Raw genomic sequence first — 22,442 nt, forward strand, 5'->3', positions numbered from 1 at the left:
GTAAGCAAGTCTTGGTGGGATCTGTTGATACTCGTCGTTCTTTCTCTCATAACTTGCAGGGACCCTTACCCCCTGCTCTCGGCCTCGACTCTTTCCCTGCGCTGGAAGAAGTCCTACGGACTACCGATGAGTTTTGCGATCAATATCGGGCTCTAAGAAGAGAAGTGGAGATACTCCAGGAGGAGAATTACCGACTCCGTAGATTGTTGGGATATTACTTGATGCCCGTCACAGGTTCGCCATCACCGACTTCGGATAACAATGAATCTTTTAGAGACTTAGTGCAGATTTGCCAAGCTGAGAAGCTGAAGCTGAAGGAGATCTGTAAGAAGCGCATGAGGGATTCATCACCACCATCACCAAAGGAGTAATCCATCATCGGTATTGGCATCCCCTTGGTTCTTTCCAAGCTTGGGGGAGTGCCGTGGTATCACATTATCATTACCCTTTACTTTTTACTATCAAGTAGTGTCATATCATGAGTAGGGAAGTTATCGTATGAGATGGGTTGCGGTGTGGAAGTATCTCTCCTTTAGTTTGTCTATGTATCCCTTGGTGTGAGTTATCGTTATGGAGTATTAATGAGAAGTCTTATCATTTACATATTGCACACCTTATTTTAGTTTGCAATTTCTACTATATGATTGATCTTGATTTTAGTATTGGTACCACTTTGGGAGCATTGAGTAAATCTATTTGGTTTTGGCAAACTTAGCAATGGTCAATAGCGACAACACTTTGAGTTTAAGAAGAATAGAGGAAACAAATGTAGAAGATGTTATTATCTTTCTTATCGGTTCTTTGCTTAGTATTCTAGAGTTAAAGCTGTTTGTGCTTACAAGTAAGATGCATGATTGTTTCTATCACATGTATATTTGTTTGTTTCCTTCAACTCTTATGCTTGCTAATTAACCTTGCTAGCCAAAGACCTGTACTGAGAGGGAATACTTCTCGTGCATCCAAACCTGAACCCAAACCTATGCCATTTGTGTCCACCATATCTACCTACTGCATGGTATTTTCTCGCCATTCCAAGTAAATACTTCATGTGCTACCTTTAAACAATTCAAAACTTATTACTTCTTATTTGTGTTAATGTTTTATAGCTCATGAGGAAGTATGTGGTGTTTTATCTTTCAGTCTTGTTAGGCAGCCTCCACTAAAGGACTAGTGGCTTCATCCATTTATCCTATAATTTTGCAATAAGAGCTGGCAACGGGGTTCCCAGCCCCAAATTAATCAACCTTCATTAATAATTCTCTTCACATGTTTTGCTCTGGTTCATCAGCAAGCAACTTAATTTTGCAATAGACACTCCTCCATGGTATGAGATTGTTGGAAGGCACCCGAGGATTCGGTTAGCCATGGCTTGTGTAAGCAAAGGTTGGGGGAGTGTCATCCTTAAATAAACTAAAGTACATGCGTAAACAAAAGAGAAGAGGGATGATCTACCTTGCTTGGTAGAGATAACGTCCTTCATGGGAGCCGCTCTTTGGAGGTCTCGTTTGACAAGGGGGTTAGAGTACCCGCTACCAGTCGTTGACAACAACAAACACCTCTCAAAACTTTACTTTTATTCTCTTTATATGATTTCAAAACTGAAAAAGCTCTAGCACATGATTTAATCCCTGCTTCCCTCTGCGAAGGGCCTGGTCTTTTACTTTATGTTGAGTCAGTAAACCTATTTCCCTCCATCTCAAGCAAGCATTTGAGTTGTTGTGATCAAACTATTATATTGTGATTTGCTTCATCATGTCTTTACTCTTTCTTGTTTAATACAAGTTTTACCTGAATGAATATAGCTTTGAAAGCCATCAATGATTAATATGATTGAGTATGCAAGTTTACCATAAGTTTTTAATATGAGAGCGCTGCTCAATAGATAAGTATAATTTGTTAAATGTTCTCTGACCAAGAACAAAGTTTGCCATCACCAATTATGATTTCTTATGCACCTTTATTTGTGATTACCTTATACTTGTTTCAAGATTGAGTTATATGAAGAAGTTGCTTACTATAATGTCTTGTGTGAATGAATATGATGCTTCTTGTCCGTATTCTATTTATCGACTCTTCACTCCATAAACATGTGGACTCGTTTACGAGTTCGGCTTCGCTTGGGGACAAGCGAAGTCTAAACTTGGGGGAGTTGATACGTCCAATTTGCATCACTATTTTATATCATAATTTGTTGTTATTCATTGATATATTTCATATTGGGACACAATACTTATGTTATTTCATCTATTTTGCATGTTTCATGATTATTTGGGGATTGAGCACCGGAGCCGAGATTCTCGCTGGAAAAAGCACCGTCGAGGATGCAATATTTCGGAAGATCAACTGTGGAAGGGAGTTTTACCAAAAATCCTATTTTTCCAGATGACGGAGGAAGCCAGAAGGGGGAGCCAGCTGGACCCAGGGTGGGCCCACACCATAGGGTGGCGCGGCCCATGGCCTGGCCGCGCCACCATGTGGTGTGGAGCCCCCTCGGCCCCTTTCGCCTCCTTTTCTTCGCGAAACCCTTCGTCCCGAAGACCTAAGCCACGAGAGGAATCCTCACGAAAGGTTACAGCCGCCTCGCGGGGCGGAGAACACCGAGAGAAAAGAGCTCTCCGGCGGGCAGGAATCCGCCGGGGAAATTCCCTCCCGGAGGGGAAATCGACGCCATCGTCACCGCCATCGAGCTGGACATCATCTCCATCACCATCATCATCATCTCCACCATCATCACCACCATCTCCACCGCTGGACATCGTCACCGCTGTAGCAATTTGGGTTTGATCTTGATTGTTTGATAGGGAAACTCTCCCGTACTGATTTATACTTGTTATTGATGCTATTGAGTGAAACCATTGAACCAAGGTCTATGTTCAGATTGTTATTCATCATCATATCACCTCTGATCATGTTCCATATGATGTCTCGTGAGTAGTTCGTTTAGTTCTTGAGGACATGGGTGAAGTCTAATTGTTAGTAGTGAACTATGGTTGAGTAATATTCAATGTTAAGATATTTAAGTTGTGGTGTTATTCTTCTAGTGGTGTCGTGTGAACGTCGACTACACGACACTTCACCATTTATGGGCCTAGGGGAATGCATCTTGTACTCGTTTGCCAATTGCGGGGTTGCCGGAGTGACGAAACCTAAACCCCCGTTGGTATATCGATGCAGGAGGGATCGCGGGATCTCAGAGTTTAAGGCTGTGGTTAGATTTATCTTAATTACTTTCTTGTAGTTGCGGATGCTTGCAAGGGGTATAATCACAAGTATGTATTAGTCCTAGGAAGGGCGGTACATTAGCACGAGTTCACCCACACAACACTTATCAAAACAATGAAGATTAATCAGTCGTATGTAGCGAAAGCACTAGACTAAAATCCCATGTGTCCTCGAGAACGTTTGGTCGTTATAAGTAAACAAACCGGCTTGTCCTTTGTGCTAAAAAGGATTGGGCCACTCGCTGCAATTATTTCTCTCGCATTTTACTTACTTGTACTTTATTCATCTGTTACATCAAAACCCCCGAATACTTGTCTGTGAGCATTTACAGTGAATCCTTCATCAAAACTGCCTGTCAACATCTTCTGCTCCTCGTTGGGATCGACATTCTTACTTATCGAAGATACTACGATACACCCCCTATACTTGTGGGTCATCACGCCCCTGCCCCCTCCCCTCTTTATATAGGGGGAGGATCGGCCAAGGCTGCCTTGGCCCCTCGTCCAACCCCTAGGGCCGGCGCACAAAGGGAGAAAAAAAGATTTTTTTAAAAAATTGTTTTTACAAAATTTTACAGTTTGAAATTTTATAAAAATTTGAACACTTTTTGAATCTGAACTTTTTTGAATTTTAGCAAATTTTGAATCTAAACATTTTGAACAATTTCTGTATTTTAGCAAATTTTGAATCCGAACAGTTCTCAAAATTTGAACAATTTTCGAATCTAGACATTTTCATATCTGAATATTTTGAACATTTTTCGAATTTCAACAAATTTCGAAATCTATTTTTTTTTTCAAAATTTGAGTTTTTTTAATCTAAATATTTTCATATTTGAACAATTCTCAAATCAAAATTGAAACTTTTTGAATCTGAATGTTTTGAAGAACAAATCAATTTTTAAACAAAAACCTCGTGGAAATCTTATCAACTAGAAAAACCCGGTCACAAAATAGGGGAGAAAACCAAACACCTATACGGAATATGAATTCACGCTCTATATTGACTTGGCCCATGCCACCGTTGGAGTATGCGGCGGAGAACCCTATACACCGCTCCGCACACCCCCGCGCGGGTGTGATCTTCTTCCAGGTACATTTGTTTCCTTTTTTTCTTCCCTTTATCTTTTTTTCTTACTCTTCCTTTTTTGTTTTTTCATTTATTTTTTACTTTTTAGATTTGAAAAATATTAAATATAAGAAATTAGGATTCGAAAAATGTTCACATTTAAAAGATTTTCATATTTGAAGAACAGTCATATTTTAAATATGTTCAAATTTTAATTTTTCTTCACACTTTAAAAGTTTTCAAATTTGAAATATGTTCATATTTGAAAAAACAAATAAAAAACAGATTTTGAAAAATAGGTTTTGGAAAAAGTTCAGATTTGAAAATTTCAAATTTTAAAGACACAAAAAAGAAGCAATAGAAAAAAGAGAGCCCGAAAAGGAAAAATAACAACGACGTGTCGGCCCAACTCCGAGCCTTGTGCGTGCGGCATCTGGTTACCGTCGACCGGGTCGGCGTACAGCTCTCACTTCTTTGGCCGAGACGAAAATAGGGGGCCCTATTCCCCGCCTTATGCTCGTGCAATGGATGTCCCGCCTGCAGTGCGCGGTCATGGGCCACGCCGATTCTCTTTTTTTTTTTGTTTAGATTAAAAATATTCAAATTCGAAAAATGTTTAAATCTAAAATAGTTCGGACATAAAAATAGTTTAGATTAAAAATATTCAAATCTAAAAAAACATGGAAAAGTTCAAAGATGAAAAATGTTAAAATAAAAAAAATCAACAGTTAAAAAGTTCAAAAAACTGTGTCAAAAATGAAGAACCAGCAGAAACCGGAGAAAAACCGAAAGAAAATGAAAAAAATTGCAGAGAACCCCAAAACCTGCTGAAAACCGGGAAATAGGACTGGAAAAAAAATATCCAAACACCCAGCCCCGCTGATGGGCCTGGCGCAGGCAGCCCCGATCATCGATGAATAGAAACAGGTTGAAAAATACATTGTTGTTATTTTTTTAGTGGAACATGGGCTTTACTTTGCCGGGACTGCTCAACAGATTTCGTCTCATGGGCTTTCTCCTTCTTCACCCCACCTATCGACGAGGCCCAAACGTTAAACCTGGTTATTTCGTTTTTTTCCATGGGTGTATCCATCCTCCTCAACATAGTCATCATCCAAAAAAGAGGCTAGCTCAAAAAATAAAAAAATCCAAAAAAGAGGCAGTTCAACTATTCAAGATTAGAAAATGTGCAAGATTGAGTTGACCTATAAGTCGGAAACACTACGGATCGATGGAACGGTACTAGTACTATACATATATTTCGATAAAGGGAATATATTAATATGAAGAGATATCAATTACACCCAGCCTCTGCAAAAACGCACCACCCTAATGGCACTACGGATGCACATAACCAAAAAAAGGAAAAGAAAACTAAGAAACAAAAGTCCCGCTACAGTATCTCAGGCCTAACAACAGCAATACCTCCACCACCATGACAACACCATTATAGACTCTTCAAAAAACGACGCCTCCAAGAAGGGAACAATGCCCAAACACCGTCGTCGCCCGATCAAAGATCTTGGGTTTTCACCCTGAAGATAGTCCCCGCTCTCAAAACAATGCCTCCACCAAGGTCATTGCCAGGCACAACTAGTTAAGGCCAGACCTTGGGTTTTTACCCTGAAAGGTAGGACTCTACACTTCACCTGTGTTGTCGCTGCCACTTTTATACCGCTGCTGTGAAGCCCGGAACACCAAGCAAGCCCCTCAACAACGCGGAGACTTGAACCTCCCTTAGCTAGTCCTCCCCTCCGGCCTTCATGAAATCCTCTTCTTCCGACTTTCATCGTGGATCCATAGTCACTTGATGTCAAAACAGAAAAAGAGCTTCGCGCCGCTCCCTCCAGAACCAATCGGTCGGAATAAAAGCATGGGTGCGCACGCCCGAATACCTCCGATCTAGCAAACTCCAGGCAAAGCACTGTTACATTCGCCGGTGGAGCCTTCCGGAACTCAACCCCCCGGCCAGATCACGAGTCCAGGCCTCTTGTAGGTCCTCCTCTTCACGCAAGAGAGGCCCTAGGACCACCGCTTTTATTCAGGTCGGACCCCCACGTCGGCGACCATCCCGGGCTGGCCAAACCAACCCTCCACCGGCGACACCATCACCGGCTTCCATGCACCTCAATCTCGCCGCCGGATCTCGGTGATAGATCAAGGATCCACCACCAGCAACCGCAGGCCGACCCTCTCCGGCGAAGAAGAGGGCCACCTCCTCCATCGAACCCAAGGCTGCTGCCCTGGGCACCCTCGTGTCGCGGAAGAATCCCGAGATCGCCTCCACGCACCGACGAGAGGCGGGGGCGAGGGCATGGCGCAGACCGAGGGACTGGCCGCCGTCCACCCAGCCCCTGCCGGAGTGCTGCGGGGGAGAGCCGACAGAAGGAGTGAGATAGGCCGCCACCGCCCAACCCACCCGCGCCAGCCGGTCCACCAGGGGATAGCCGCCGGGAGGAGGGGGCCGCAGCGCACGTCGCCCATCCCATCCGATCTGCGCCTGTTCCGCCATGCGTCAAGGAGGTGGGATCCGGCCGCCGTTCATCATGCAGCGACGAGGAAGGGCTCCCGCCACCGCCACGCCTCGAGGGTCTTTGCCTCGACGGCGCTACCTGCGGCGTCGGTTAGGGTTGGGAGGGTGGGGTGCGGGAGGGAGGGTTGGGAGGGGTGCGGGAGCCCTAGTACTATACATATAGGAAGATCACAAATTCAAGACTCTTTCGCGCAAACAAAACAAAAAAATTCACAACACTCTCTATATATCAGTTTGTTGGTATACACGTACGTAGTAGCTAAGAAACACCAAGCCCTAAGCCCTAACCATATATCAAAAGAAGCACCCCGGCTGTCATCTCGACCGAGAACTTTCAGTAACCACAAGCTACTCCGTTTGGTAATGATATATCAGCACGCAGTAATAGTTGTAATTAAGAATGAGCAGCGATCAGTGTTGTAAGCTGATCGATCGACATCAATCTCCTCCTCCCTCCTCCGTCACCGGCTTGCGCTAGGGTACCTACGGGCACCGTACGTTCCGTCCTGGCCCGCCGTAGTAGAAGTAGTTCCCCCAGGCGCGGTTGTAGCCGCCCTGGATGCCGTAGCAGGCCGGGTGGTCGGCGACGAGCCGGAGGTCCCTGGCCGGGATGAGGTTGTTGTCCCAGTCCACCACCTGCACGTTGCGGAAGTAGGCGGCGCGGTTGAAGCCCTCCCGGGGGAAGTGGCCGCTCCCCATCTGCGTGGGCGTGTGCGACCCCGACGGCCGCGTGTTGACCACCTCGCCGCCGAACTGCACCATGTTGGCGTGGCTGCCGAGGTGGGTGAAGAGCCGCGACGGCCAGTACCCCACCAGCGGGCCCGACCCCAGCTGCAGCCACCAGTGGCCCCGCCGCGGGTCCTTCCACAGCAGCAGGCTGATGTCGAACTGCCGCCCGTTGTAGGCCGACGCCGGCGTGATGGCGGCGCCGATGGCGATGCGGTTGTTCGTCTGGATGAACCCCGAGCAGTGCAGGTTGTAGCACCCCGTCGCCTGGTACGCGTCGCTCTGCAACGATGCATGGCAACACTTAGCTGAGTTCTGTTTTCACTGGTGTGAATTGTGGGAAGATGCATGGTAAGTACAGTGTTTTGTTGAGATGGACTTACCGTCCAGTACGTGAAGAATCGTGGGCTGTTGTCTCCATACAGCTCAGGGCTCACCTAAACAAAACAATGAACAGTACAGAGTGTTAACACTTGTGTACTGCCTGCGGCCAACTCAAATCAGTTTGACCAGCAAGATCCTACTTGTCTCAAACTGAACCACCAAAAAACAAGCAAGTAATCGAGTCAACCGTGGCACACATTTCCAATCTAAGATCCTACTCTATGTTGATGGAATCTCATTAATGATCGATCCCCAGTTCTACCTTCTTTTCTATTACCAAGTCAACATGCAACCACATGCTAGTCAAGGGCAAAAGATTCTACAGGTTAGTGCATCAAGGACCAAGGATGCATGCATGTTCGTGGTATGTTCTGTGCTGATCTAGGCTTAAGATGGGTCAGTTCTTGGTAAACTGAACCGAGGATGCATGTTCAGACATTCTTAAATCTTATCTGTAAAAGATGGTTGCTAAGTTCTGTATAAGTTTCCGATTCAGGTCTACAAAGTGTGTTATATTCTTCGATCACGATTCATCCTCTTCCCCTAATTTTAAACAGGGACATGCAGCGTGCATGATCATCAGGTGTAAGCTGGCATTCAAGCAAGGACCTGCAGTGCAGAGCCTCTGCTAGTCTGCTTGCTGCTGCTATCGCACACAATCAGCCACATTTACTAGCGCTCACCAACCGGAAACTCGGACAGGCTGAAGAGCGCGTTCTGCGAACCAGATCGCTTTGCAGGACACGACGATGTGAAAGCTGCTACTGTCAATTCAGCTCCTAAAATAACATCCCGGCCCATCCCTCCAGTACACCACTCTAGTGGATTGGATGAAAAGATGGTGTACTCATCAATTCTTCGTATCTTTGCACATTAATTTTCGAAATCCCGTAAACTAGGCAATATCTTTTGCAGGAAACTCTGAACTCGAATCAGTGTGTTCTTGGCTTCTTGCATGCAAAGCAGCAGAAAGAAACGGTAGGAATATGGGAGAATGCGTAGTGTAAAAGAAGCGTGTACCTGCCATCCGGCTTCGATGGTGTTGAGGTCGTTGCCGAAGGTGCCGGAGATGACCCAGATCTGGGAGAGGCTGAACTCCGCCGCCGACGCCACTTTCGCCGGCCACACGTTCAGGCTCGCCTTCGCCCCGTAGAACTGATCCCCGGTCACGTACCCCACCGCGTGCTGCACACACACACATACATAAACGCAAACCAAATCAGAAACATCCATCAAACTCCGGTCCATGCCGCGCGCTACTTAATGCCACTGCCAGCGCTGGCCAGGCGGCGCCATTACCGCTATCTAGCGAGCTACTAGCTGCTGCCATTGTGGTCGCCACCATTGTCACCACCCCCAGCTCGCGGAGTCAATGTACTGTGCGCGACTGCACCAGCTGCCTGCTAGCCATCCCCAGCACAATCAATGTACCCAGCTAATACTGCGACTATTGCTCGACCTTATCACACCATGATCTGGTCGCGTGATTAAGCGCAGTTACTAGCACTGTTCGTCTCTGAGATGCCACTGTCCATCGTTGGTACCACAACTAATCTGGTATTCTAGTGGGTCGGTATTGATGGTGGATGGCCAAGTCATCGATCGGTGAGATCGCCGTACGTCCGTACCTCGTGGCCGTCGCTGGTGGAGTCGCGGCGCACGACGCTGGCGCGCGGCTTCATCCCGTACCGCCGGAGCGAGCCGGAGCTGGAGTACCGCTGCAGGTCGCGCTCCGTGGTCCGCCGTATCGGGACCGTCCCGCTGGGGCACGACTCGCCGCCGTCGCTCCACGCCTGCGTGAACACCGGTTCCTCCTCGGCGGCGTCGGCGCTCATCTTGGGCCTCTCCTCCGGCTCCTCCTGCAAATGCAACGCCTCGTTCAGAATGTAACGATGATAGACTGCAAAATGCAGAAAGATTTCGATGCACTGACTGCATCACGTACCTCGGGCTTCTGTCCTCTCATCTTCGGGTGGTCGAACGCCGGCTGCTGGTGAGCCGGCACGCAGTGGATGACGTCGCCGTCGGGGCTCTGCATGCAAGCCAAAGAAATCAGCAATAATGGCAAGACGAACACAGATGCAGGCAGAAATGGCAAGCCACCACAGAATACAGTTGCAGGTAGAATGGAAAAACTTGCCTGAATCGTCTTGACGGACGCCTTCTTCAACCTGTCCATCCTGGCTAGGATCCTCCGGTACGCCCGCAGCTCGTCCCCGGAACGGAACTGCGTGGTCTGCGTGCCGTTGCCCCTGCCGCCGCTGCTCCTGTCCGCCGACGCTGACCATGAACACGAAGCGACGAACAGCACCAGCAGCAAGGGGACAAACTTGGCAATCATTGGTCTGGGCCTCTTGCTACAGCAGCTACACGCCATGGACGGCCGCGTGCGTGCGTGGGCTTCTTCTTCTCCCTCCTCCTCCTCTTGGACTTGTCCCAACTGCTTCTTCGTTGGCTAGCTAGCTAGCTACGACGACGAGCCATCGTCGTCGTGCTTGTCTCTTTCCGCTTCCGCTACCTAGATCACCGGCCTGTTTGTATTCTTGCGCCGTGGGCGTGTGCTTCCCTAGCTAGCTGGTTGTCTTCTTCCTCCCCGGCCCGCTTGACTCTCCCGGGGCTGCCTATAAATATTGCACCGCGTGAAGTAGAGGAGAGGAGGGCCTCGACAGCGAGTGCGAGGTCAAGCTTGGAGTGGGGATGTGGGGATGGGGGAGGGGTGGGGATGTGGCTGAGCTTGAAATGGCGAGGTGGACTGATGAGCTAGTTCCGACAGGGTGGGATATACATTCAGCTCGTCGGCTGGCTTGCAGCGGCACGCTTTTTCCCGAGGAGAAGAGAAAGACGCGCCCGCACAAACCCATGCCTAGCAATGGCATCATGTCATTTTATATCATGGATTCATGGTCCTGGTCCTGTCCCCCTCTCCACATTCCCCTCCCTCTTCCCCATGAAAGAAAGGTAGGTGCTGGACTACTGAAATGCATCACCGCTGCCTCTGTCTGCAGCAATTCTACGAAAAAAGTCTAATTTAAACCAGAAAATCGTTACTCGCGGAGTGGTTTCTCGTCGTTAGTGGGCAAAAAAGGCGTTTGGTTTACTACTGGAAAAATGTTTTCCTTCATCACACACTTACTAAAGCAGTCCAGATCCTGTATGAGGAGGAACTTTTGAATTGACCGTTTCTAGCGAGCCAATGTTTTCTTCCGCTTGGTAGGAAAACACGCTTGTGCGAGGGAAAGATGGTGGTAGCTCGCCTGTGTCCACGGAAAACTGACGGAAGAAATTCGGTCACATCCCACAATTAGTAGCCTCTATTTACACGGCTCTGCCTCACTGCAAGGCGGTTTGTCCGGATGGGTATCTGCTAGAGAGCTCCAATAGTGCCACCCAAGCTAGGATCGTTCAGTTGGATAACTTGTATGTTTTGAGAGTTGAGAAGTGTAATACTCACTATGTTTCATATTAGTTGTTGCTGATGTGAGAGTGTATCTAGATATGTTTTATAGTATATAGATATATCTGAATTTGTGACAACTAAATGAAACAGAGGAAGTATAAAATAAAGTGAAGTTCATAGTATATATTAAACTCAGTTTGAAGTTTAGAGAGTAAATCAACTTCTCTCTATATTTTATTCTATCAATGGTACCATGTGTCCTAATAAAATTATATATTAAGTATTTTACAAGGAAAAAATATATAAAAATGTTGTATACGAACACGATAACACAATACAAAACACTGTATGAAGTTATTGCTAAGAAACTTCATTGATATAATGATATAGCTCACTCGTGAGTTATCCCCTTCTTTAAATGGGACAACATATGACCGTATATTTACATGTCCAAACTATTCTAATATGTAGATTGTCAAGTTGATTTATACTGAACTATTTTACTTTGCCATGACTCGTCTTAAATTTTAGACATGTTAAACTTATTGATGCAAATTCGACATATTAGTTTGCATACTATTTTTAGTTGTAACTAAATAAATGTAACACACTCCCAATACACGTAGTACATTTTAGTAAAAATTTGTTAAAGAAACCTCAAACTATAAAAAGAATCACTATATGTCTATGCAAACCAATATTATTATCTTACTCGACAAATTACTTTCCAGCTAAAGGGTAGCGGTGTTTGTAACTTTTATTTTGAATATGATGCGGAAATATCTAGAAAATTTGGTAGGATGTTTTAGAGCGTGATCAAGGACTAATGATAACTGAGGTTTCTGGAGTACACGAAAGTGTAATTAATTAGATAGTTCCGGATTGTATGAAGTTTTAACCGGTTTGTCCTTGATTGTCATCCACTACAATTTTTTGATGGTGGTTGGTCATGCAGGTTTCTAATTATGACTTCTACGTTGTCTATTCTTGATTTGACTTTACTGGTCGTCAACCTGTGAACTGCACGGGCTAGATATTTTGAAAACACACAACATTTTTTATGAGACCTAGGGTCAAGGGGTTGGCCCAATCTCACGAGTTGACCCAAAGAGGAGGAGGGGAAAGAGGAACACACGAAGAACACGACGAACTCGATGAACACGAAGAACACAAACACACATCAACCTGATACAAATCGATTGAACTCCCGTGGCTCGATTGACCACGCCGATAGAATCACCCGGAAGAGACCACCGGGTAGAATTTCGGTTGAGAGATCGGTGATGGAGATGAACATAGATGTGAGAGAGAGTGGGTTGCACTAGAATCTCACACATAAGTATCCAAACCTCAACAAGAGAGGCCTTTATTACATAGGAAAGATTATCCCAGAGGTTTTGAGCTAAGCACTAAGGAATAATCCAAGTCTATGTCTAACCCTAGCAAATGGGGATACGTGAGCACATGTAGCCTAGATTTCAGTCAAGGCTAATTTGGTAAAAGTGCTATTTAAGTTACATCCACTCAGATTGCGATCAACGGTCCAGATCTGAGCTTAAGATGCACGGAACGGTAGTTTGGGCGGTACTACCGGTGAGAGTACCGGTTAAATAGGCCTTTTAAGCTGAAAGCACTGGGAGCCCGGACAGCGAGCGGTAGTTTGGCTGGTACCAAGGGCGGGGATACTGACAGGGGAAATTCGGTCACATCCCACAATTAGTAGCCTCTATTTACACGGGCATGCCTCACCGCAAGGTGATTTGTCCGGATGGGGTATCTGCTAGAGATGCTCCAATGGTGCCACCCAAGCTAGGATCGTTCAGTTGGATAACTTGTATGTTTTGAGAGTTGAGAAGTGTAGTTTCATATTAGTTGTTGCTGATGTGAGTGTATCTAGATATGTTTTATATATAGATACATTTGAATATGTGACAACTAATATGAAACAGAGCGAGTATAAAATAAAGTGAAGTTCATAGTGTATATTAAACTCAGTTTGAAGTTAAGAGAGTAAATCAACTTCTCTCTATATTTTAATCTCTCAATAGTACCATGTGTCCTAATAAAATTATATATTAAGTATTTGACAAGGAAAATTATATATAAAAATGTCGTGAACACGACAACACAATACAAAACACTGTATGAAGTTATTGCTAAGAAACTTCATTGATATAATGATATAGCTCACTCCTGAGTTATTTCCTTTTTTAGATGGGACAACATGTGACCGTATATTTACATGTCCAGACTATTCTAATATGTAGATTGTCAAGTTGATTTATACGGAACTATTTTACTTTGCCATGACTCGTCTTAAATTTTTAGACATGTTAAACTTATTGATGCAAATTCGACATATTAGTTTGCATACTATTTTTAGTTGTAACTAAATAAATGTAACACACTCCCAATACACGTAGTACATTTTAGTAAAAATTTGTTAAAGAAACCTCAAAGTATAAAAAAGAATCACTATATGTCTATGCAAACCAATATTATTATCTTACTCGACAAATTACTTTCCAGCTAAAGGGTAGCCGTGCTTGTAACTTTTATTTTGAATATGATGCGGAAATATCTAGAAAATTTGGTAGGATGTTTTAGAGCGTGATCAAGGACTAATGATAACTGAGGTTTCTGGAGTACACGACAGTGTAATTAATTAGATAGTTCCGGATTATATGAAGTTTTAACCGGTTTGTCCTTGATTGTCATCCACTACAATTTTTTGATGGTGGTTGGTCATGCAGGTTTCTAATTATGACTTCTACGTTGTCTATTCTTGATTTGACTTTACTGGTCGTCAACCTGTGAACTGCACGGGCTAGATATTTTGAAAACACACAACATTCTTTATGAGACCTAGGGTCAAGGGGTTGGCCCAATCTCACGAAGTTGACCCAAAGAGGAGGAGGGGAAAGAGGAACACACGAAGAACACGACGAACTCGATGAACACGAAGAACACAAACACACATCAACCTGATACAAATCGATTGAACTCCCGTGGCTCGATTGACCACGCCGATAGAATCACCCGGAAGAGACCACCAGGTAGAATTTCGGTTGAGAGATCGGTGATGGAGATGAACATAGATGTGAGAGAGAGTGGGTTGCACTAGAATCTCACACATAAGTATCCAAACCTCAACAAGAGAGGCCTTTATTACATAGGAAAGATTATCCCAGAGGTTTTGAGCTAAGCACTAAGGAATAATCCATGTCTATGTCTAACCCTAGCGAATGGGGATACGTGAGCACATGTAGCCTAGATTTCAGTCAAGGCTAATTTGGTAAAAGTGCTATTTAAGTTACATCCACTCAGATTGCGATCAACGGTCCAGATCTGAGCTTAAGATGCACGGAACGGTAGTTTGGGCGGTACTGCCGGTGAGAGTACCGATTAAATAGGCCTTTTAAGCTGAAAGCACTGGGAGCCCGGACAGCGAGCGGTAGTTCGGCTGGTACCAAGGGCGGGGATACTGGCCAGCACCTGGCGGTAGTACAGGCCCTGGGTGGCCGATAGTACCGGTCCTGGCGCGACCCCAGGAGGCGACGTGGCGGCCTGGCGTTGGTTGCCTTCCGGCTGGTGGTACCGGCCACATCCGGCCGGTAGTGTCGCTCCTCCTTCGGCCGGTAGCACTTGGCATGCTGCCGGCCACCTTCCCTTCTTGTTTTCTCCTTCTCTCTTCTTCTCTCCTCTTCATCTTCCATGCACAATGGGGGTTCATCGTCTTCGGCTCCTTGTCGAACCTTGTACCTAATGACACATAGAACATCGGCATGAGGTAGCATTCCATCCAAGGTTGTGTCGAGGTCAAGTGTAGAGAGGATTGAGTTCACCTTGTCATGTATATCTTTCACTCGGGCTCGAGTCATCGGTCCACTTGGGGGACTACTTGGTGTTTTCGTCCTTTGGTGGGGCTACATCATCTCCCCCCTTGGGAAAGGTTCGTACTCGACTCTAGTTCCTCCTCATCTCCATGATAGGGTGAGAGATCCGAGATGTTGAATGTGTTGCTCACCGAATACTTGGACGTTGGTATGTCGATGACCTAGGCGTTGTTGTTGATGCGCTTGAGCACATTGAAGGGATCATCTCCTCTTGGCTTTAGCTTGGAGTTGTGTTCATGTGGGAACCTTTCCTTCCAGAGGTGTATCCAAATGAGGTCGCCTTCTTCGAATATCCTTTCTTTCTTCTTGGCGTTTAGTCTTGTAGCTTGGCGAAGTACATGTTGTTGTATTATTGCCTTTGTATCTTCATGTAGTTTCTTCATGTTGAGGGCGCGCTTGTCGTAGTCCATGTTGGTTCTCTAATGAAGTGGTAGAGGTAGAATGTCGAGTGTCGTTGAAGGTTTGAAGCCATAGATGATCATGAATGGACTCCTTAATATTGTTGAGTGCTTTGCTCGGTTGTATGCAAACTCTGCATGAGTGAGGCATTCTTCCCAAGACTTCAAGTTCTTCTTGACGAGTGCTCGGAGTAGAGTGGAGAGGCTACGATTTACAACTTCCGTTTGTCCATCCGTTTGTGGGTGTGATGATGATGAAAACAAGAACTTGATTCTAAACTTGGCCATGAGAGACTTCCAAAGATAGCTCATAAACTTGACATCTCGATCCGAGACAATGCTTGCAGGTATCTCATGTAGACGAACGACTTCCTTAAAAAATAAAGTAGCAACGTGTGAAGCATCATCGGTCTTATTGCATGGTATAAAGTGGGCCACCTTAGAGAAACGATCAACAACAAGAAAATGGAGTCTTGACCATATCTAGTGTGTGGTAAGTCTAGTACGAAATCCATGCTAATATCGGACCAAGGAGCATATGGTATTGGTAAAGGGGTGTAAAGGCCATACGGGTTTGTGGTAGACTTAGCTTGTAAGCACGTGGTGCAACGGTTGCATAGTCGTTCGACGTCGCTTCATCTTGGGCCAATAGTAATTAGTGGAGAGCATGACAAGAGTCTTGTCGCGTCCAAAGTGTCCCATTAGTCCACCTCCATGTGACTCTTGCAAAACCAACTTTCGAAGAGAAGACTCGGGTATGCAAATTTTATTAGCTTTGAACAAGAAACCATCATATGGCGACACATGTTCCAAAATATTTGAATTCATTACATAATATTGCATACTTAATCATGTATATCACAATTTACTTTTTCGATAAAGGGTATATATTAATATCGTGAAGATATAAATTACGGCGTGCCTCTGCAACAATGTAGTGCCCTAATAGCAATACGGATGTACATAGCCAAAAGAGGAGAATTACAGGAAAAAAAGTCTCGCTAAAGTGAACAGTTCCAGAAATTCATCTTCTCCAAAAAACGACGCCTCAAAGAAAGAAACATTGCATAAGCTTGTTCCTCTTGGGTCTTTGGATCCTAGACGGCTTAGTGGTCTTTGTGGTGTTCTTGGGGACTTCAATTAAGTTGTGGAGATTCTTCAAGGGCAAGACCTTTGTGGCGATTTACTGGGAGCCTCCAATTAAGTTGTGGAGATAGCCCCAATCTTTGTGCGGGTTCGGTGACCACCCTAAGGGCATCTCCAACGCGGCGACCCATCCCGCGCCCGTGCGTCCGGATGGGTCCAGCCGGACAAAAATGCGGCCCAATGCGGGGACGCACCGCAAATGCGGATGGCCGTGGCGTCCGGAACGACGCAAACCCGACCCAAATATGGGCCAGGTTTGCGTGGCCACGGATGACACGCGACGTCCTCGCGTGTCCGCTTGGTCCGCGTGGCTGGCCCAGCTGTCGGTGCCCCAGTCCTATTAAATGTGGACTGGAGGAGGGGGACTGTCCCTATCCAGTCCCCACTCTCCACCCCGGCCACACGCACACACGACCTCGAGCTTCCGCGCCGCCATGGCCCCGAAGCAGGAGTTCCTCCCATCCGCGAACGACCACGAGGCCGGCAGCAGCCGGCGAATCGTGCCGTCAGCGTTCGACAAGGGGCCACCGGCTCCTCCCATCCGCGACCGGATCTACGTCACCATTGCGGTGGCGCAGATGTTCTGGGACGCCGGCGTCCCAATGCCGTGGGGGGGACGTGCACCTCCCCCACGGCTGGCACCTGAGCCCAGGTCGGGTTCCGGTGCCGCCCATCCCGGGCTCTAGTCGCGCCTGCATCGCGAAGATCCGGAGGCGCCGCGCGCAGCTGCCGGCGGACCTCCGGGAGCACCCCGCATACGGCGACACAAGTCCCAACTGGGACTTGTGGTTCGAGGTGGAGCACGATGCGTGCCGGCGCACATGCTTCACGTCGGCGATGGCGCGGCCTCGCGCGCAGCCCGCACGCCCGCTAGGCGGGCTGGCCGCCGCCCCAGCGGCCTCTACTTCGACGAGTCCTCTGCGCGGAGGGCCCGGCTGCGCAGGCCGGCGAGCCCTGCGGACCCGCACTCCGCCTGGGAAAGGGCGCAGTGGTCGCCCTAGCCGGAGTCCCCGGCGCCCTCCGACGTGTCCAGCCGGAACAACGCGTCGCCGCCGGGGGGCGTCGTCCTCATCGACGGCGACGACGACGAGTACTACTGGGAGTAGTACTGCCGGCGGCCACCATGCTCCCAAACCCTAGCTAGGGTTTGCTTTTTTTTAGTTTAAAGCCCATATAGGGCTTTCTTTTGTGTAAAAATTGCCCAAAATAGGGCTAAGTTTAATGAACCACTAGTTAAAATTTACTTTTTTGTTGTTCTAATTTTTCATTTTCATTTTATTTTATTTTGTTACATTTGCGCTGCGTCCGTGCGTTGGGCGCAGCGTGCGACCCAAACGAACACACGGATGCGGGCCGTTGTCCGGGTGTCCGCGCGGCCACCCAAACGGCCTAAAACGGACGGCCCAGCGCGTCCGTTTGGGTCGCATGGTTGGAGATGCCCTAAGGTTCCATAGTGGATCGAGGACATCCCTATTGGTGGGAATTCTCGAGGAGAATACGGTGGTCCTCGTGCGTTTGGAGTGACTTGTCCTGCACACCGCTCTAACAGAGAGTAGCACTCGCAAGAGTGTGAACGTTAGGATACATCGTTATCTCCGCGTCACTTTGGTTATTCCTATACCCGAGCTCGTTACTTATGCACTTTACTTTGTGATAGCCTTCATGCTTGAAGTTATATATCTTGCTATCACATAGTTGCTTAAATTGCTTAGCATAAATTATTGGTGCACATAGGTGAACCCTAGTTATATAGATTTTGTGCTTGAAAAATTAAACGATAGTTTTATTCCGCATTTGTTAAGCCATATCCGTGTCCTTTCAGAAGCCTAACGAGGTTGATGGTGGCCACCATGTTAGTGACACTACTAATGGCGTCTTTAAATGTCGTGGCTCGCCAGTAATCATCGCACTTGCGCCAGCACGGCAAAACTCCGCTAGGAATAACTACGTCGGGAAAACTACAGAGCTATCGTTTTTTTCGCTCGGCACATCGTGATATGCTGCGCGTTATTGTGTGTGGCGCTAAAATCGAAATACCTCGGTCCAAGAATAAAGGATGGAAATTTAGTGTCGTTGAAAGGTAAGGCGCATCACAAACATATGCCTCGTATTGTACATCTTTTACGACACCTAAGCTAATCACAATCAATAATTTATAATCAAACACTACAAGAAAAGTTGCCATGGCCGACGAAGTTGAAGTCGCGCCGTGGTTGCTGGTATACCATGGCCGACGATTTTGGGTCCCTCCGTGGTGCATGTCAAAACTTTTTTTTCTCGTTTTTGAGGCCACCTAGCCCGACGAAAGCGGCCAAAACGTCGCGTATGGTGGCCCGGGACGTGGTGCATCGCGAATTCTCGGGTTCGCCGGCCGAGTCAACGCAAATCCGCACCGCCCGGGGATGTAGGGCCCGGATGGCAGCCTCTCTAGCATTATTTTTTTTCTCGATCGCGCCATCTCGTTCAACACTCTCCGATCGAGCCGTTTACGATGCAGGATCATGGGTCCCGCTTGTCATCCTCTATGAACCAAATTTCTTTCTTTTCTTGGATTTTTTTTTGACACCCTGATTTCTGGCTACTTCCTTTTTCTTTTGATCCCTTGCCGCCTTGGAAACGTTGAGACCGCTGCTGCTAAATGGGACCCGCATGTCATCCTCTATGTGCAATCAACTTTCTTTTCTTGGAGTTTTTTTTGGCACCTCAAATTTGGTCACTTGCCTTTTTATTTCGATCCCCTGCCGCCTCTCAAACGGTGATACCGCTGCTGCTAAATGGGACCCGCATGTCATCCTCTATGTACTATAAAACTTTCTTTTCTTGGAGTTTTTTTGGCACCTCAAATTTGGTCACTTGCCTTTTTCTTTCGATCCCCTGCCGCCTCTCAAACGGTGATACCGCTGCTGCTAAATGGGACCCGCATGTCATCCTCTATGTACTATAAAACTTTCTTTTCTTGGAGTTTTTTTGGCACGTCATATTTGGTCACTTGCCTTTTTCTTTCGATCCCCGCCGCCTCTCAAACGGTGATACCGCTGTCGCTAACTCGGGACCCGCATGTCATCCTCTATGTACTATAAAACTTTCTTTTCTTGAATTATTTTTGGCACCTCATATTTGGTCACTTACTTTTTCTTTCGATCCCCTGCCGCCTCTCAAACGGTGATACCGCTGCTGCTAAATGGGACCCGCATGTCATCCTCTATGTGCTATAAAACTTTCTTTTCTTGGAGTTTTTTTGGCACCTCAAATTTGGTCACTTGCCTTTTTCTTTCGATCCCCTGCCGCCTCTCAAACGGTGATACCGCTGCTGCTAAATGGGACCCGCATGTCATCCTCTATGTACTATAAAACTTTCTTTTCTTGAATTATTTTTGGCTCCTCATATTTGGTCACTTGCCTTTTTCTTTCGATCTCATGCCACGTTTGAAACGTTGAGGAACCCGCCGGCTCATGGGACCCGCATGTCATCCTCTATGTGCTATAAATGTTTATTTTCTTTATTTTTTTTCACCCTCTGATTTTTGGCTATTTCCTTTTCTTTTGATCCCCGCCGCCTTGGAAACGTTGGGTAAGTCTGCTGACTCATGGGACCCGCATGTCATCCTCTATGTACAATCAACTTTCTTTTTATTTTGATCTCAAGCCGCATTTGAAACGTTGAGACCGCCGTCGCTAAATGGGACCCGCATGTCATCCTCTACGTACAATAAAGTTTCTTTTCTTGGATTATCTTTGGCTCCCGATATTTTGTCACTTGCCTTTTTCTTTCGATCTCATGCCGCCTTTGAAACGTTGAGTAAGCCGCCGGCTCATTGGTCCCGCATGTCATCCTCTACGAACAATAAAAGTTTCCTTTCTTGGAGTTATTTTTTACCCCTAATTTCTGGCTATTTGCCTTTTTCTTTTGATCTCCTCGCCCCCTCCGAAACGATGAGGACGCTCATAGCGTGTCGGTCCCACATGTCATCCTCTATGAACAATAAAAGTTTTCTTTGATGGATTTATTTTGAACCCCTAATTAATTTCTTGATATTTCCCCTGCCGCCTTGGAATCGTTGAGGATGCTGCTGCCTCATGGGTCCCGCATGTCATCCTCTCATAACGGTAAATGTTTATTTTCTTGGATTTTGTTGACCAAACGATTTTTGGCTTATTTTTTCTTTCGATCACCTGCAGCCTTTAAAACGTTGAGGACGCCGCTGGCTCACGGGTCCCACATGTCAACCTCTATGAACAATAAACGCCGAGGATGCTGTCTGCCTCATGGGTCCCGCATGTCATCCTCTCAGAACGAAAATGTTTCTTTTCTTGGATTTTTTACCAACAGATTTTTGGTTTATTTTTTCTTTCCATCCCCTGCTGCCTTTAAAACGTTGACGACACTGTTGGCTCATGGGTCCCCGATGTCAGCCTCCTCGTACAAGAAACATATGATACCTTGATTATTTTGCAGACAATAAACAATGTATTGCGCTCTGAGCTATTTCAAACGGATAATTAAATCTTTATTTTTACATAAACAAACTTATATGTTGAATCTCCTTGTTTTTTTGTCTTTGCGAAGCATAGGACTTTCCCGTTTTTTTAGAAAATTCGGAACTTTCCTGTTTTGGAGTGGGCTGAAATTGTACGAGTCAAAAGGCCAAGCGAGATAGTTCGAAAGCCCGAGATGTCCGGATGCAGCCCAATTGACATCTTTCTTCTTGGATTTTTTTCACCCCCTGATTTCCGGCTACTTCATTTTTCTTTTGGTTCTGTGCCGCCTTGGAAACGTTGAGACCGCCGCCGCAAAATGGGACCCGCATGTCATCCTCTACGTACAATAAAATTTCTTTTCTTGGATTATTTTTGGCTCCCGATATTTGGTCACTTGCCTTTTTCTTTCGATCCCGTGCAGACCTCTCAAACGGTGATACCGCTGCTGCTAATTGGGACCCGCATGTCATCCTCTATGTACAATCAAGTTTCTTTTCTTGAATTATTTTTGGCTCCTGATATTTGGTCACTTGCCTTTTTCTTTCGATCTCATGCCACGTTTGAAACGTTGAGGAACCTGCTCCTAAATGGGACCCGCATGTCATCCTCTATGTACTATAAAACTTTCTTTTCTGGGATTATTTTTGGCACCTCATATTTGGTACTTTAATTTTTCTTTCGATCCCCTGCTGCCTCTCAAACGGTGATACCGCTGCTGCTAAATGGGACCCGCATGTCATCCTCTATGTACTATAAAACTTTCTTTTCTTGGATTATTTTTGGCTCCTGATATTTGGTCACTTGCGTTTTTTTCTTTCGATCTCATGCCACGTTTGAAACTTTGAGGAACCTACTGGCTCATGGGACCCGCATGTCATCCTCTATGTGCTATAAAAGTTTATTTTCTATGGTTTTTTTTCACTCTCTGATTTTTGTCTATTTTCTTTTTTCTTTTGATGCCCTGCCGCCTTGGAAACGTTGAGTAAGCTGCTTACACATGGGACCCGCATGTCATCCTCTATGTACAATCAAGTTTCTTTTCTTGAATTATTTTTGGCTCCTGATATTTCGTCACTTGCCTTTTTCTTTCGATCTCATGCCACGTTTGAAACGTTGAGGAACCTGCAGGCTCATGGGACCCGCATGTCATCCTCTATGTGCTATAAAAGTTTTTTTTTCTTGGATTTTTTTTC

General features: G+C 46.1%; 1 protein-coding gene across 3 annotated transcripts; it reads right to left on the bottom strand.

Annotated features, from left to right (window-relative positions):
* Nucleotides 1–7,228: 7,228 nt before the first annotated feature.
* LOC124662400 lies at nucleotides 7,229–10,581 on the bottom strand. 3 transcript variants are annotated; one of them, XM_047200242.1, is made up of 6 exons: nucleotides 10,074–10,581; nucleotides 9,879–9,965; nucleotides 9,562–9,789; nucleotides 8,954–9,118; nucleotides 7,933–7,986; nucleotides 7,229–7,831 (listed from the first exon to the last, which is right to left on the bottom strand). In XM_047200242.1, exons 1-6 carry the CDS (start codon nucleotides 10,308–10,310, stop codon nucleotides 7,307–7,309), a joined length of 1,296 nt encoding a protein of 431 aa, XP_047056198.1. In that variant the 5' UTR covers nucleotides 10,311–10,581; the 3' UTR covers nucleotides 7,229–7,306. The 3 variants fall into 3 exon arrangements, with proteins under 3 accessions (XP_047056198.1, XP_047056197.1, XP_047056196.1); XM_047200241.1 differs by having other exon boundaries at nucleotides 9,562–9,792; XM_047200240.1 differs by having other exon boundaries at nucleotides 9,562–9,786; nucleotides 9,867–9,965.
* Nucleotides 10,582–22,442: the final 11,861 nt, after the last annotated feature.

Source organism: Lolium rigidum, chromosome 6 (genome assembly GCF_022539505.1).
Source record: "Lolium rigidum isolate FL_2022 chromosome 6, APGP_CSIRO_Lrig_0.1, whole genome shotgun sequence".
Classification (NCBI taxonomy): domain Eukaryota; kingdom Viridiplantae; phylum Streptophyta; class Magnoliopsida; order Poales; family Poaceae; genus Lolium; species Lolium rigidum.

What these genes read in the sequence shown, in the direction of transcription:
- LOC124662400 (XM_047200240.1), bottom strand. Translation starts at nt 10,310, where the DNA reads ATGGCGTGTAGCTGCTGTAGCAAGAGGCCCAGACCAATGATTGCCAAG. An exon ending in AGCCCGAGGTACGTGATGCA is followed by an intron (nt 9,787 to 9,866) that starts GTCAGTGCATCG and finishes TTGCAGGAGGAG; the next exon opens with CCGGAGGAGAGGCCCAAGAT. An exon ending in CCATCGAAGCCGGATGGCAG is followed by an intron (nt 7,987 to 8,953) that starts GTACACGCTTCT and finishes TGTTTTGTTTAG; the next exon opens with GTGAGCCCTGAGCTGTATGG.